Source organism: Aethalodelphis obliquidens, unplaced genomic scaffold (assembly GCF_003676395.1).
Source record: "Aethalodelphis obliquidens isolate GAN/ISIS:26980383/991018 unplaced genomic scaffold, ASM367639v1 scaffold124, whole genome shotgun sequence".
NCBI classification, from domain to species: Eukaryota; Metazoa; Chordata; class Mammalia; order Artiodactyla; family Delphinidae; genus Aethalodelphis; species Aethalodelphis obliquidens.
Genome location: NW_020838068.1, coordinates 30,669 through 41,892, shown reverse-complemented (window position 1 = coordinate 41,892; position 11,224 = coordinate 30,669). Strand labels below are relative to the sequence as shown.

Sequence of the window (11,224 nt, the reverse complement as noted above, 5' to 3'; positions counted from 1 at the left end):
AAGTGACGGTGACCCCACAGGCTTCTTCTGGCTGCCCTCACATCCCCCCGCCTAGGATGGTGGGCTTCCGTTAGCTACTGAACTCTGTTTCTTCAGCTACAAAACAGAGCAACTATCTGACATGGAGAACTTATCAGTAATTGAGTGCTTCCTTCTTCCCTGATGCTGTCAAGTGCCTTGCCCATATTTTGTCACTTAATCTACACAATAAGTAAGACACTTCCCTAAGGCCACAGAGTAAAGTGTGGCAACACCAGGCCCCCAAGTTCTCCCTAATTCCAGAGGGGTGTGTCGCCCAGTGCAGTGGGGAAATGCTATTTACTTGCAGGTTAATAACTCTGCTTTGCAAGGTGGAGACTGTCAGCCTGTAAAGCATGGAACACAGTGCGTGGCACGTGGCAGGAACTCAAACGGTAGTTACTCACGTTAGTCTACCAGAGGTGGCGCAGCAAGATGAGACCCCACATACCTTCTGAGTCAAACCACTTCCGCCGCTTCTCCCCAGTCCCCAGGGCTGATGCGCTTGAATTAGACAGGATTAAAGGCTTACCGGAGCTGGAAGCTGCACCCCAACTCCCGTGTTTAGCCCCAGACCTTCTGTCCGCTGGCTGAGAAGGACGCGGGAGAAAGGCAGCCGCGCAGGGCAGTGCTGTTGCCTGGCGCACGGTGTCGAGAGCTTTTGTGCAGGAGCCAGCCCTCCCTCTGGATCCCCATGTCAAGAAAATGGGCCCTGCTCCTGCCCATGCTGCTCTGCAGCCTGGCTGGCCCTACACACCTATTCCAGCCGAGCCTGGTGCTGGACATGGCCAAGGTCCTCCTGGATAACTACTGCTTCCCAGAGAACCTGATGGGGATGCAGGAAGCCATCGAGCAGGCCATCAAGAGTCGTGAGATCCTGGCCATCTCAGACCCTCAGACGCTGGCCCATGTGCTGACAGCTGGCGTGCAGAGCTCCCTGAACGACCCTCGCCTGGTCATCTCCTACGAGCCCAGCACCCTCGAGGCTCCCCGGCAAGCCCCAGCACTCAAGAACCTCACGCTAGAGGAACTCATTGCGGGACTGCAGAACGGCTTCCGCCATGAGGTTCTGGAAGGCAATGTGGGCTACCTGCGGGTGGACGACATCCCGGGCCAGGAGGTGATGAGCAAGCTGAGGAGCTTCCTGGCGGCCAACGTCTGGAGGAAGCTCATGGGCACCTCTGCCTTGGTGCTGGACCTCCGCCACTGCACTGGGGGCCACATTTCCGGCATCCCCTATGTCATCTCCTACCTGCACCCAGGGAACACAGTCCTGCATGTGGATACCATCTACGATCGCCCCTCTAATACGACCACTGAGATCTGGACCCTCCCCGAAGTCCTAGGAGACAACTACGGTGCCGATAAGGATGTGGTGGTCCTCACCAGTGGTCGCACGGGGGGTGTGGCTGAGGACATCGCTTATATCCTCAAACAGATGCGCAGGGCCATCGTGGTGGGCGAGCGGACTGTGGGGGGGGCCTTGGACCTCCAGAAGCTGAGGATAGGCCAGTCTGACTTCTTTCTCACAGTGCCTGTGTCCAGGTCCCTGGGGCCCCTGGGCAAGGGCAGCCAGACTTGGGAGGGCAGCGGGGTGCTGCCTTGTGTGGGGACACCGGCCGAGCAGGCCCTGGAGAAGGCCCTGGCCATCCTCACGCTGCGCCGCGCCCTGCCGGGGGTCATCCAGCGCCTGCAGGAGGCCCTGCGGGAATACTACACGCTGGTGGACCGCGTGCCCGCCCTGCTGCACCACCTGGCCAACATGGACCTGTCCTCGGTGGTCTCCGAGGAGGATCTGGTCACTAAGCTCAACACCGGCCTGCAGGCCGTGTCCGAGGACCCCAGGCTCCTGGTGCAGGTGGTCAGGTCCAAAGAAACCTCTTCTGGGCCCGAGGACGAAGCTGAAGACCCCCCGGAGATGGTCTCCGAAGTGCCCGAGGACGAGGCTGCCCGGCGGGCCCTGGTGGACTCCGTGTTCCAGGTGTCCGTGCTGCCGGGCAACGTGGGCTACCTGCGCTTTGACAGGTTTGCTGACGCCTCAGTGCTGGGAGTGCTGGCCCCGTACATCTTGCGCCAGGTGTGGGAGCCCCTGCAGGACACGGAGCACCTCATCATGGACCTGCGGCAGAACCCTGGGGGGCCGTCCTCCGCCGTGCCCCTGCTGCTGTCCTATTTCCAGGGACCCGACGCCGGCCCCGTGCGTCTCTTCACCACCTACGACCGGCGCACCAATGTCACGCAGGAGCACTTCAGCCAGACCGAGCTGCTGGGCCAGCCATACGGCACCCAGCGTGGGGTGTACCTGCTCACCAGCCACCGTACCGCCACCGCAGCCGAGGAGCTGGCCTTCTTCATGCAGTCTCTCGGCTGGGCCACGCTGGTGGGCGAGATCACGGCGGGCAGCCTGCTGCACACGCACACGGTGCCCCTGCTGGAGACGCCCGAGGGCGGCCTGGCGCTCACAGTGCCCGTGCTCACCTTCATCGACAACCATGGCGAGTGCTGGCTGGGGGGCGGCGTGGTCCCCGATGCCATCGTACTGGCTGAGGAAGCCCTGGACAGAGCCCAGGAGGTGCTGGAGTTCCACCGAAGCCTGGGGGAGCTGGTGGAGGGCACGGGGCACCTGCTGGAGGCCCACTATGCTCGGCCAGAGGTCGTGGGGCAGACAGGCGCCGTGTTGCAAGCCAAGCTGGCCCAGGGGGCCTACCGCACAGCAGTGGACCTGGAGTCGCTGGCCTCCCAGCTCACGGCAGACCTGCAGGAGATGTCTGGAGACCACCGTCTGCTGGTGTTCCACAGCCCTGGCGAGATGGTGGCTGAGGAAGTGCCCCTACCACCTCCCATCGTCCCCTCCCCAGAGGAGCTCTCCTACCTCATCGAGGCCCTGTTCAAGACAGAGGTGCTGCCGGGCCGGCTGGGCTACCTGCGTTTCGACGCCATGGCTGAGCTGGAGACGGTGAAAGCCATCGGGCCGCAGCTGGTACAGCTGGTGTGGCAGAAGCTGGTAGACACGCCCGCGCTGGTGGTCGACCTGCGCTACAACCCTGGCAGCTACTCCACGGCCGTGCCGCTTCTCTGCTCCTACTTCTTCGAGGCAGAGCCCCGCCAGCACCTCTACTCCGTCTTTGACAGGGCCACGTCGAGGGTCACAGAGGTGTGGACCCTGCCCCAGGTGGCAGGCCAGCGCTACGGCTCCCACAAGGACCTCTACATCCTGGTGAGCCACACCAGCGGGTCGGCGGCTGAGGCTTTCGCCCACACCATGCAGGACCTGCAGCGCGCCACCATCATCGGGGAGCCCACGGCTGGAGGGGCGCTCTCCGTGGGCATCTACCAGGTGGGCAGCAGCCCCTTATATGCCTCCATGCCCACGCAGATGGCCCTGAGCGCCAGCACCGGTGAGGCCTGGGACCTGGCTGGGGTGGAGCCAGACATCACCGTGCCCATGAGCGTGGCCCTCTCCACAGCCCAGGACATAGTGGCCCTGCGTGCCAAGGTGCCCACTGTGCTGCAGACAGCTGGGAAGCTCGTGGCAGATAACTACGCCTCCCCCGAGCTGGGAGCCAAGATGGCATCCAAACTGAGCCGTCTGCAGAGCCGCTATGCCAGGGTGACCTCAGAAGCTTCCCTGGCCGAGATGCTGGAGGCTGACCTGCAGGTGCTGTCCGGGGACCCACACCTGAAGACAGCCCATATCCCTGAGGATGCCAAGGACCGCATTCCTGGGATTGTACCCATGCAGGTGAGTTACAAGGGAGACTTGGTCCAGCACAGTCCCAGGAGAGAGTCAACCAACTGTCCGCACATCCAGGGCTCTGTGCAGGGTGCAAAGCAATGGCTTCCAGACGTGTTTTCATGTTAAATTTTTCACCAGTCACATCTTTTCCTCTCTCTCACCCTGTCCTCCAGTCCCTCATATGCCCACGAGGTCCCTAAGTACCTCAGCAGAACATCGGTACCCACAGGAGCTCAGTTTGAAAAGTGCTAGTATAGCAGGAGCTTCACTCTTGGTTGGGTCGAATGCAAGGGTTTGTAGGGCTTCTCATTGTCGGTGTTGGAGAAAGAGGTTGACAAGTCACATGGGTCCCCGTGATTTCCTGTTCTGGAAATGTGGGGTGTGTGTACCCACATCACCTGCCTGCCTCAGGGGTTTGCAGTTTGTGTGAATGAGTCAGGGGGATGGAGACAGGGAACCAGCACAGGTCCTGGCATCACAGTTGCCTTGGATCTAGAGCATGGAGCCTGGGGACAGGTCCAGGAGCGTCCACACACAGCCTGAACAACCCCTGCAGTGAGGCTGCCTTGGTTAGGCACCGACTGCCTTCTCCTCCCCTCCCACAATGCCAAGTACTGTCTCCCAAAGGAGTTGCGCCAGGTGGGCGTGCACCACGATACAAGGGCCAACTGAATGGGAAATTCTGGGCCAGGCTCTGTGGTCAAGATATTTGAAGCCAGCACTGCAGGTCTGGGGAACACTGAAAAGGTAAATCAAGGCTGAGGAGTTTTGCTGCAGGGTAGATGAGGGAAACGTTCTCCCGATCAAGGGCCAAAGCACACCGCAGGACTCACCAAGCACTCCCATCAGCAAAGAGCTGGATCTAAAGCACCTTTCCAACACCTCTCCATGGCGTTTATCGTCTATGATATAACTGCGTAGTCACAACAAGTAGGCAGGGAAGCATTTGTCCTGGTTCCCTCGAAGCCAGGACCTGAGACAGGGGCTTAGGTGCAGTCCGTTGATGTGGGAAGTGGTCACTGAAGCGGCAGTGAGGGAGCGGGGAAAGTGGGACAGGAAGTGTGGGCGCATCATGGAGCCTGTTGCCTCTGAAGACTGCAACAGCACCCTGACGAGTGTGAGGAATGCCTCTGCAGACGTGACCCCGCGGCTCCCGCTCTCTGTTAGCTGAAGGTCCCCCTGGGGACATGAACGCTCTCAGATTCTGGGGCAGCTTGGAGAAGGTCCTGAAGTAGAGAGTAAAAAACAAGGATATGCTAGAGGCAAAGCCCTGTCAGCCTGGGTCAAGCTGTGGCTGAAATCAGAGGAGGGCTGAGGGCACCAAAAGCATCTACTGCTGAACTGTTATCCCATTTTACAAAAAGAGGAACTGAGGCTCGGAGGGGTACAGAGGAGAGCAGCCGATGGCCAAAGGGCTTGTGACTGAGGTCAGCACAAGGCCTGGAGGCCGGGTGTCCTAGTCAGCAGGGGTGTTCCTGGTTTGCAGTCACCTGGTGTGGACTCATATTCTGGCTCTTCCACTTACTGGCTGTGTGCCCTTGGGCAAGTTACTTAATCACTCTGTGCTTCAATTTTTTTCAGTAAAAAGATGGGGATAATAGTGTCTTCTCTACAGTAACTGCTACAACATGCTCAGCACAGGGCCAGATCCCTAGTAAAGACTCAAGGGCCCAGTAGTTCATGTCTTCAGATGATGATGTCTTTAGACGATGAGCTCAGAGACAAAACGTGTCTGGGGAGCTCAGGGGAGACCGTGCCTGGGCCTTTCAGCTCTGATGCCAGGGTGAGAGGTTGGCACCCATGAGCATTCCCTGTAAGGAGGCTGCTGACCACTCATTGGGGTTCATATCCCAGGCCCACTACCCATGTAACCTCCTGGATACCATCAGGAAAGGCCCTGGCACCTACAACCTCCTTAGGAAATGTTAGCTCCCTTCCCGTGGGCTCAATATATCTCATGATATAAAGGACCTCCGTGACACCCACTTTCAAATCTGACCTTTCACTGTATATGGCAGAAGTGACAAGGTGTGGATGCTGGGCATGGTTTGGCAGGAGAACAGGGAAACATGGCTATGGGAGAGTTTGACCTGGACTTTCTTCTTTAGCGGAGCTAACTGTCCATTTAAGTACTATGGTCAATAATGAAATAAAGATACTCAGAACCTTAAAAAAAAAAAAATTGAGCTTTCAAATCTCTCCTCTCCTGACACGGAGCCAACCTCCCACTCTTTCAGATCCCTTCCCCTGAAGTCTTTGAAGACCTGATCAAGTTTTCCTTCCACACTAATGTGCTTGAGGGCAACGTTGGCTACTTGAGGTTTGATATGTTTGGGGACTGTGAGCTGCTCACCCAGGTCTCCGAGCTGCTGGTGGAGCATGTCTGGAAGAAGATTGTACACACGGACGCCCTGATTGTCGACATGAGGTCAGTGGGCGGGGCTCAGCAGTTCCCAGCGAGGCTGGGGCAGCTGCTGGAAGACAGTCAAAGCCATGAGTCTTGTAGGGATGAAAGGACCTTGGGACTCCGGGAAGAACCCAAGTGGAATAGCTCGCCTGGCTCTCAGGGCTCTGGCCAGCTATTCTGGGGTTCTGGTTTAATTAGCCAGGTGGGGCCCCACCACTGTTGGTTTTTTTAAGCTCAGGTGACCAAGGCTGAGAACCACTGAGCTAATCCAGTGGTCCCCAAACTTACCTAGTCACAGGATTCAGTGAGGAGAGAGGGGAAGGGTGACCTTGAACACACTGATTCCAGGACCCCTCCCTGCTGAATCCAGAGCCCCAGGAGTGAGGTCCAGTGGACTGTATATTTAACAGGATGATCCAGGTGACTCTGATGATCAGCCGTGTTTGCGACAGCTAGGCTTCCACCTGTGCTTGTGTCTCACATCTCACGAAATCAGCCCAGGACAGCCCTGGTCATGAGAATCATAAAGCCAGTGGCCCAGAGAGAATTTGCGATTTAGCCACTATTGTTGCAAAAAGAACTCTTTACACTACAAAATGATTGTTGGGGGGATGCTTTCAGCTAGACCTCTCATCTGCTTCTGTGAAGGCATGCCTCATACAGGTTGAGTTTCCTTCCGAGAGCTGGGGAAGGGGACTTGGGAGGGTAAGGGGTAGAAGAATGTCCTTCAGTAACCAGACCTCTTGTCACTCCCGGGGCCATCAGCAGACGTGCCCTGGGCACCTTCCATGGGCACTGGGAAGGGGGGAGCCAGTTCCCCTGGGAATTGGACACTTTCCCCCCCGCCCCGCCCCCCCACCCCCCATCCCCAGCTGCTGGATTGACTGAGAGGGAGCTCTGGCTTCTGGCCTGCAAAACTCTTGTGATTCTTAGTCGTCACTAGGTGGCACCGGATCCCAGAGGCAGACTCTCCTCCCTGGAAGATGAACCATCTCCCAGGGCTTGGGTTTGGGTATACACAGAACTTGAGCTTGGGGACTCCTGTGGCACCTCTGATGACTTTATTCTTCAAACGCTCTATTGACCATCCAAATGGCCCTCATGCTAAGTCCCTTTCTGCTTAACTGTGTCATCCACATTTTTCTAAAGAGGAGACCCAGCCCATAGGGGTGCTTTGCTTAAAGATCCTTCCAAGCCAAGGTTTGGAGGTTCAGATGCCGAAGTCATGGGCCCTGAACCCATCCTAGACCATCAACTGGAAGAGACTCCTAATACACTGCCAGCCCAGGATTCCTCGTTTCACAAATAAGGAGACAGGGGCCCAGCGAGGTCACACAGCAGGACAAATCCAAATAGCCTGGAATGATCACAGGATCCCCCACCCCCAATGCAGTTCCACAACTCTGAACACTCCACCACACTAAGAGCCATGTTAGGACACCTCAACTAAGATACCTAGTGGGTTTTGTGAAATTATCAGGCATGAAACTAGGGAAGACAGTGCTCTCAAAATGTGCAGGCAGCACGGGTGCATGGGAACAGTCCACGGTCAGTAAGCTGGGGAAATTTATCAACAAGTTCCAGACTGCAGGACTTAGGGCCCTTAATATAACATATACAATATGTACCACATAATGTATTAATGTGTGAACAGAAGGGGTGGGTAAGTTATGCAGTATTTTCTAAATGAATTTGACCACAAAGTCTCTGGTTCTCAAGAATCTTGTATTCTGGGAAATGCCAACCAAAGAATTCTGTAGGAGGAAGAAAGGACACCAGATTGAGGCTGCCTGGAATTAGAACCCTCCACAGGGCAAGGATTGGGGCACCCAGAGGGGCACCGAGGGCTTCCCTGTGGGCTCCGCCCCTCAGTGGGCAACATTTCCCTTCCCTCAGGTTCAACATCGGTGGTCCCACCTCCTCCATCTCCGCCATATGCTCCTACTTTTTCGACGAAGGCCCACCTATTCTGCTGGACAAAATCTACAACCGGCCCAATGACTCTGTCAGCGAGCTCTGGACCCACGCACAGCTCGAAGGTGGGTACAGGAGCCTTTCCTTCCTATTATCATTCTAGAAGCTTCTGGGAAATCAAGGAAAGACAGTTTGGGTTCGGGTAAAAGTAACTGTAGCTAGAATATAAAGCCCCCGTCCTATGCCGTGTACTCTGTACATAAGACCTTTAATCCCTGCAAAACATGTACCATTATACCTATTTTCTAGATGAGAAAAATGAGTCCCAACTAGGTCAAATATCTTGTCTAAGGTCACTCAGCTAATAAGTGATAGCTCCCAAACTCAAACACTGGTTTGTCTAAAACCAAAATGCCTGCCATTCCTGCCACAGCAGCCATCAGCCTGCAAGACAAACGTAAAGCTACAAGGGTCCTCGGGCCATCGCCAAATCCCACAGCGTTTCCAGTGGTTTTCCATCTCACCTGAACTCTCAGCAGTTTCCCAGCACACCTACCTAAAGGAAGTTCATAAGTCTGATGGGGCTTCTGTTAACTGCCCTGGGCCCAGAGCAGTGGCCAGAGGAAGCAGTGCAGGCCCCGTGCTTTACAGAGCCACGGCTCTCCAGCCACAGCCCAGGTGGAAAGTCTTGCTCCATCTCCCTTGCCTAGCTTGCAAAACCAAGGAACCTGCTCATCCATCTGGAAAGAGGAGGCTGGGAAACCAATGGGGGCTGTGCCTCCTCCGATCAGAAAAGCACCCTGCAATTTTCATTTGCATACTTCCTTATCACACAAGCATTTGGAGGGAATCTTCCAAGATATACATTCAATAATATTGCAAAATGTAAATAAAACAGGACCAGATGAATTCTCAATTCAAATAGACATTCAAGACCAGTCGTTAAAAACAGATCTGCAGATCATGGGGCCTTGGAATTGCGATGTCCAGTACGGAAGCCACATGCCACACATGGATTGAGAGGCATAAAGTGTTCAGTGCCCACCAGATTTTGAAGACTTTTTATGAGAAAAAAGGATGTAAAATATCTCAATAATTTTATTGATGACATTTTGAGAGGAACAAATTTTGGATTTATTGAGTTAGATAAAACAGTATTAAAATTCCTTTTATCAATTTTGTTTAACTTGTTTAATGTGGGTTCTAGAAAACTTGAAATGACGTATGTGGCTTGCATTCGGGCTCATGTTGCTTTTCTATTGGACATCACTGTCCTAGAGGGCTGTCGTCATTAAGTCACAAACTTGGCTCTTCTGAGGGTCCAAAGTGAAGAGAGTCTGGTCAGGTTAGCCCTTTTCTCGTGTAAGTCAGTCCAGCCTCTTCCCATCACTGGTGATAAAATCTCTCAAGCACTGGCATGCTCGGGATACAGCACACATCCTTATCCCCATTTTGCAGATGCAGAAACTGGGGCTCAGAAAGGTGGGGTGACTTGCCTGTGGACACAAGGACACAGAACTAAATCCCTGGCCCTCCTCTCTGGAGTCTAAGCAGTATGGAGAAGGCAGGTGCCCAGGGTGGGGACTTGACTCCCTATTTTGAAGGGCCTTGTATCCTGCAGGTGAACGCTACGGCTCCAGGAAGAGTATGGTCATTCTGACCAGCAGTTTGACAGCTGGCGCCGCAGAGGAATTTACCTACATCTTGAAGAGGCTGGGCCGGGCACTGGTCATCGGGGAAGTGACCAGTGGGGGCTGCCAGCTGCCGCAAACCTACCACGTGGATGACACCGACCTGTACATCACCATCCCCACTGCCCGCTCGGTGGGGGCTGCAGACGGCAGCTCCTGGGAAGGGGTGGGCGTGGTGCCTGACGTGGCTGTCCCTGCAGAGGCAGCCCTCGCCAGAGCCAAGGAGATGCTCCAGCACACTCTGCTAAGGGCGGGGCGGAGCCCACGCCTGCAGGGCCGCCGCAAGGGCCACCGCAGTCAGAGCCAGAAAAGGCCGGGACCTCCGGGACACGTCCAAGGGGCACCCAGGCATGAGGTCCTGACTGAGGCCCCCAAAGGGCAGCAAAGGGGCCTGCTGCCCTCTGGTTAGGCTTGAGAATCAGAGGTACCCTTGGAGCTCATATACCTGGTCTCTTCCCAATGGCTAACATCCTCTCTGTTGGAACACCTCAGGACAGGAAGCTCACCCCCTTCAAAGTCAACCCCCTCCTGGGAAGTGAAGTCCATATCTATCTCCACCGACGCTTCTTAATCACCAACCCCTGGTCCTCATGCTGTCAACTAGAGCGTCTCTGTCCAATAACGTCATAACGTGAGCCACGGAGGCCAGGCACACGTGTCACTTTACATTTTTAAGGAAAGTATAGAGAAGCAGGTGAAATTAATTTTATAGTATACTTCATTTAACCCACTATATTCACAGTAGTATCATTTCAATGCATATTCAGTATAAAAATTGTTATGAATGAGATGCTTTTGCACCAAGTCTTTGAGACCCGGTGTGTGTCCCGCGCTTACAGTACATCTCCATTGGCACAGGTCACGTGTCTAGCACACAGCAACCACGCTGCAGCTGATGGCTCCCATGTGGGACAGTGCAGGCCCAGAGGTCAGGAGCCCTACTCCCCCGCTACACTGTCCCCATTCTGTCCTCCCTACACCCGCATCTTCCCCAGTAGTGTACCTCTGCCACTCTGCCCCAGGATCATTTCTCTCCCCGCCACGCTGTGTAGTCCTCAGGGGTGGAAACCGTCCTACGCATCCTCGTCTCCTGCTGCCCAGCACTTGGCATGGCACCTGACACAGGCAGTGGATACACAGTAAACACACATGCTTATGAAGCTGCAAAACTATGTATTCCTCCAAGTGGCAGCCCTCAGACACATGGAGACAAGTTCAGTTTCACTTAGAACCCTCTCCTCCCTGCCCTAAACCCTCCCAATCCAATTCTACACAGCAAGTCTATCTTTCCTTCACGTTCCTTCCATGACCTTGTTCTCCTGCTTCTGCCAGGGACCCAAAAGTGAGCTCTGGTGTCACGCAGAATCCCGCCATGCAGCGTTGCTACCAGAGGGGAGAGTGGCCCTGCGTGGTGGCCTGGGGACCTGCCCTGCTTATCCAAGTGCAGCCTGTCACTGT

General features: G+C 55.3%; 1 protein-coding gene across 1 annotated transcript; it reads left to right on the top strand.

The window, feature by feature from the left end:
* The first annotated feature begins 604 nt into the window (after positions 1–604).
* Positions 605–10,175, top strand: RBP3 (retinol binding protein 3). Its single transcript, XM_027098528.1, has 4 exons — positions 605–3,760; positions 5,992–6,182; positions 8,058–8,200; positions 9,697–10,175. Exons 1-4 carry the CDS (start codon positions 713–715, stop codon positions 10,173–10,175), a joined length of 3,861 nt encoding a protein of 1,286 aa, XP_026954329.1. The 5' UTR covers positions 605–712.
* The last annotated feature ends 1,049 nt before the right edge of the window (positions 10,176–11,224 follow it).

Excerpts from the sequence above, each read along its gene's own strand:
- RBP3 (XM_027098528.1), top strand. The coding sequence starts at position 713 with ATGTCAAGAAAATGGGCCCTGCTCCTGCCCATGCTGCTCTGCAGCCTG. Across the intron at positions 3,761-5,991 it reads CTGGGATTGTACCCATGCAG|ATCCCTTCCCCTGAAGTCTT; the intron begins GTGAGTTACAAG and ends CCACTCTTTCAG. Across the intron at positions 8,201-9,696 it reads GACCCACGCACAGCTCGAAG|GTGAACGCTACGGCTCCAGG; the intron begins GTGGGTACAGGA and ends TGTATCCTGCAG.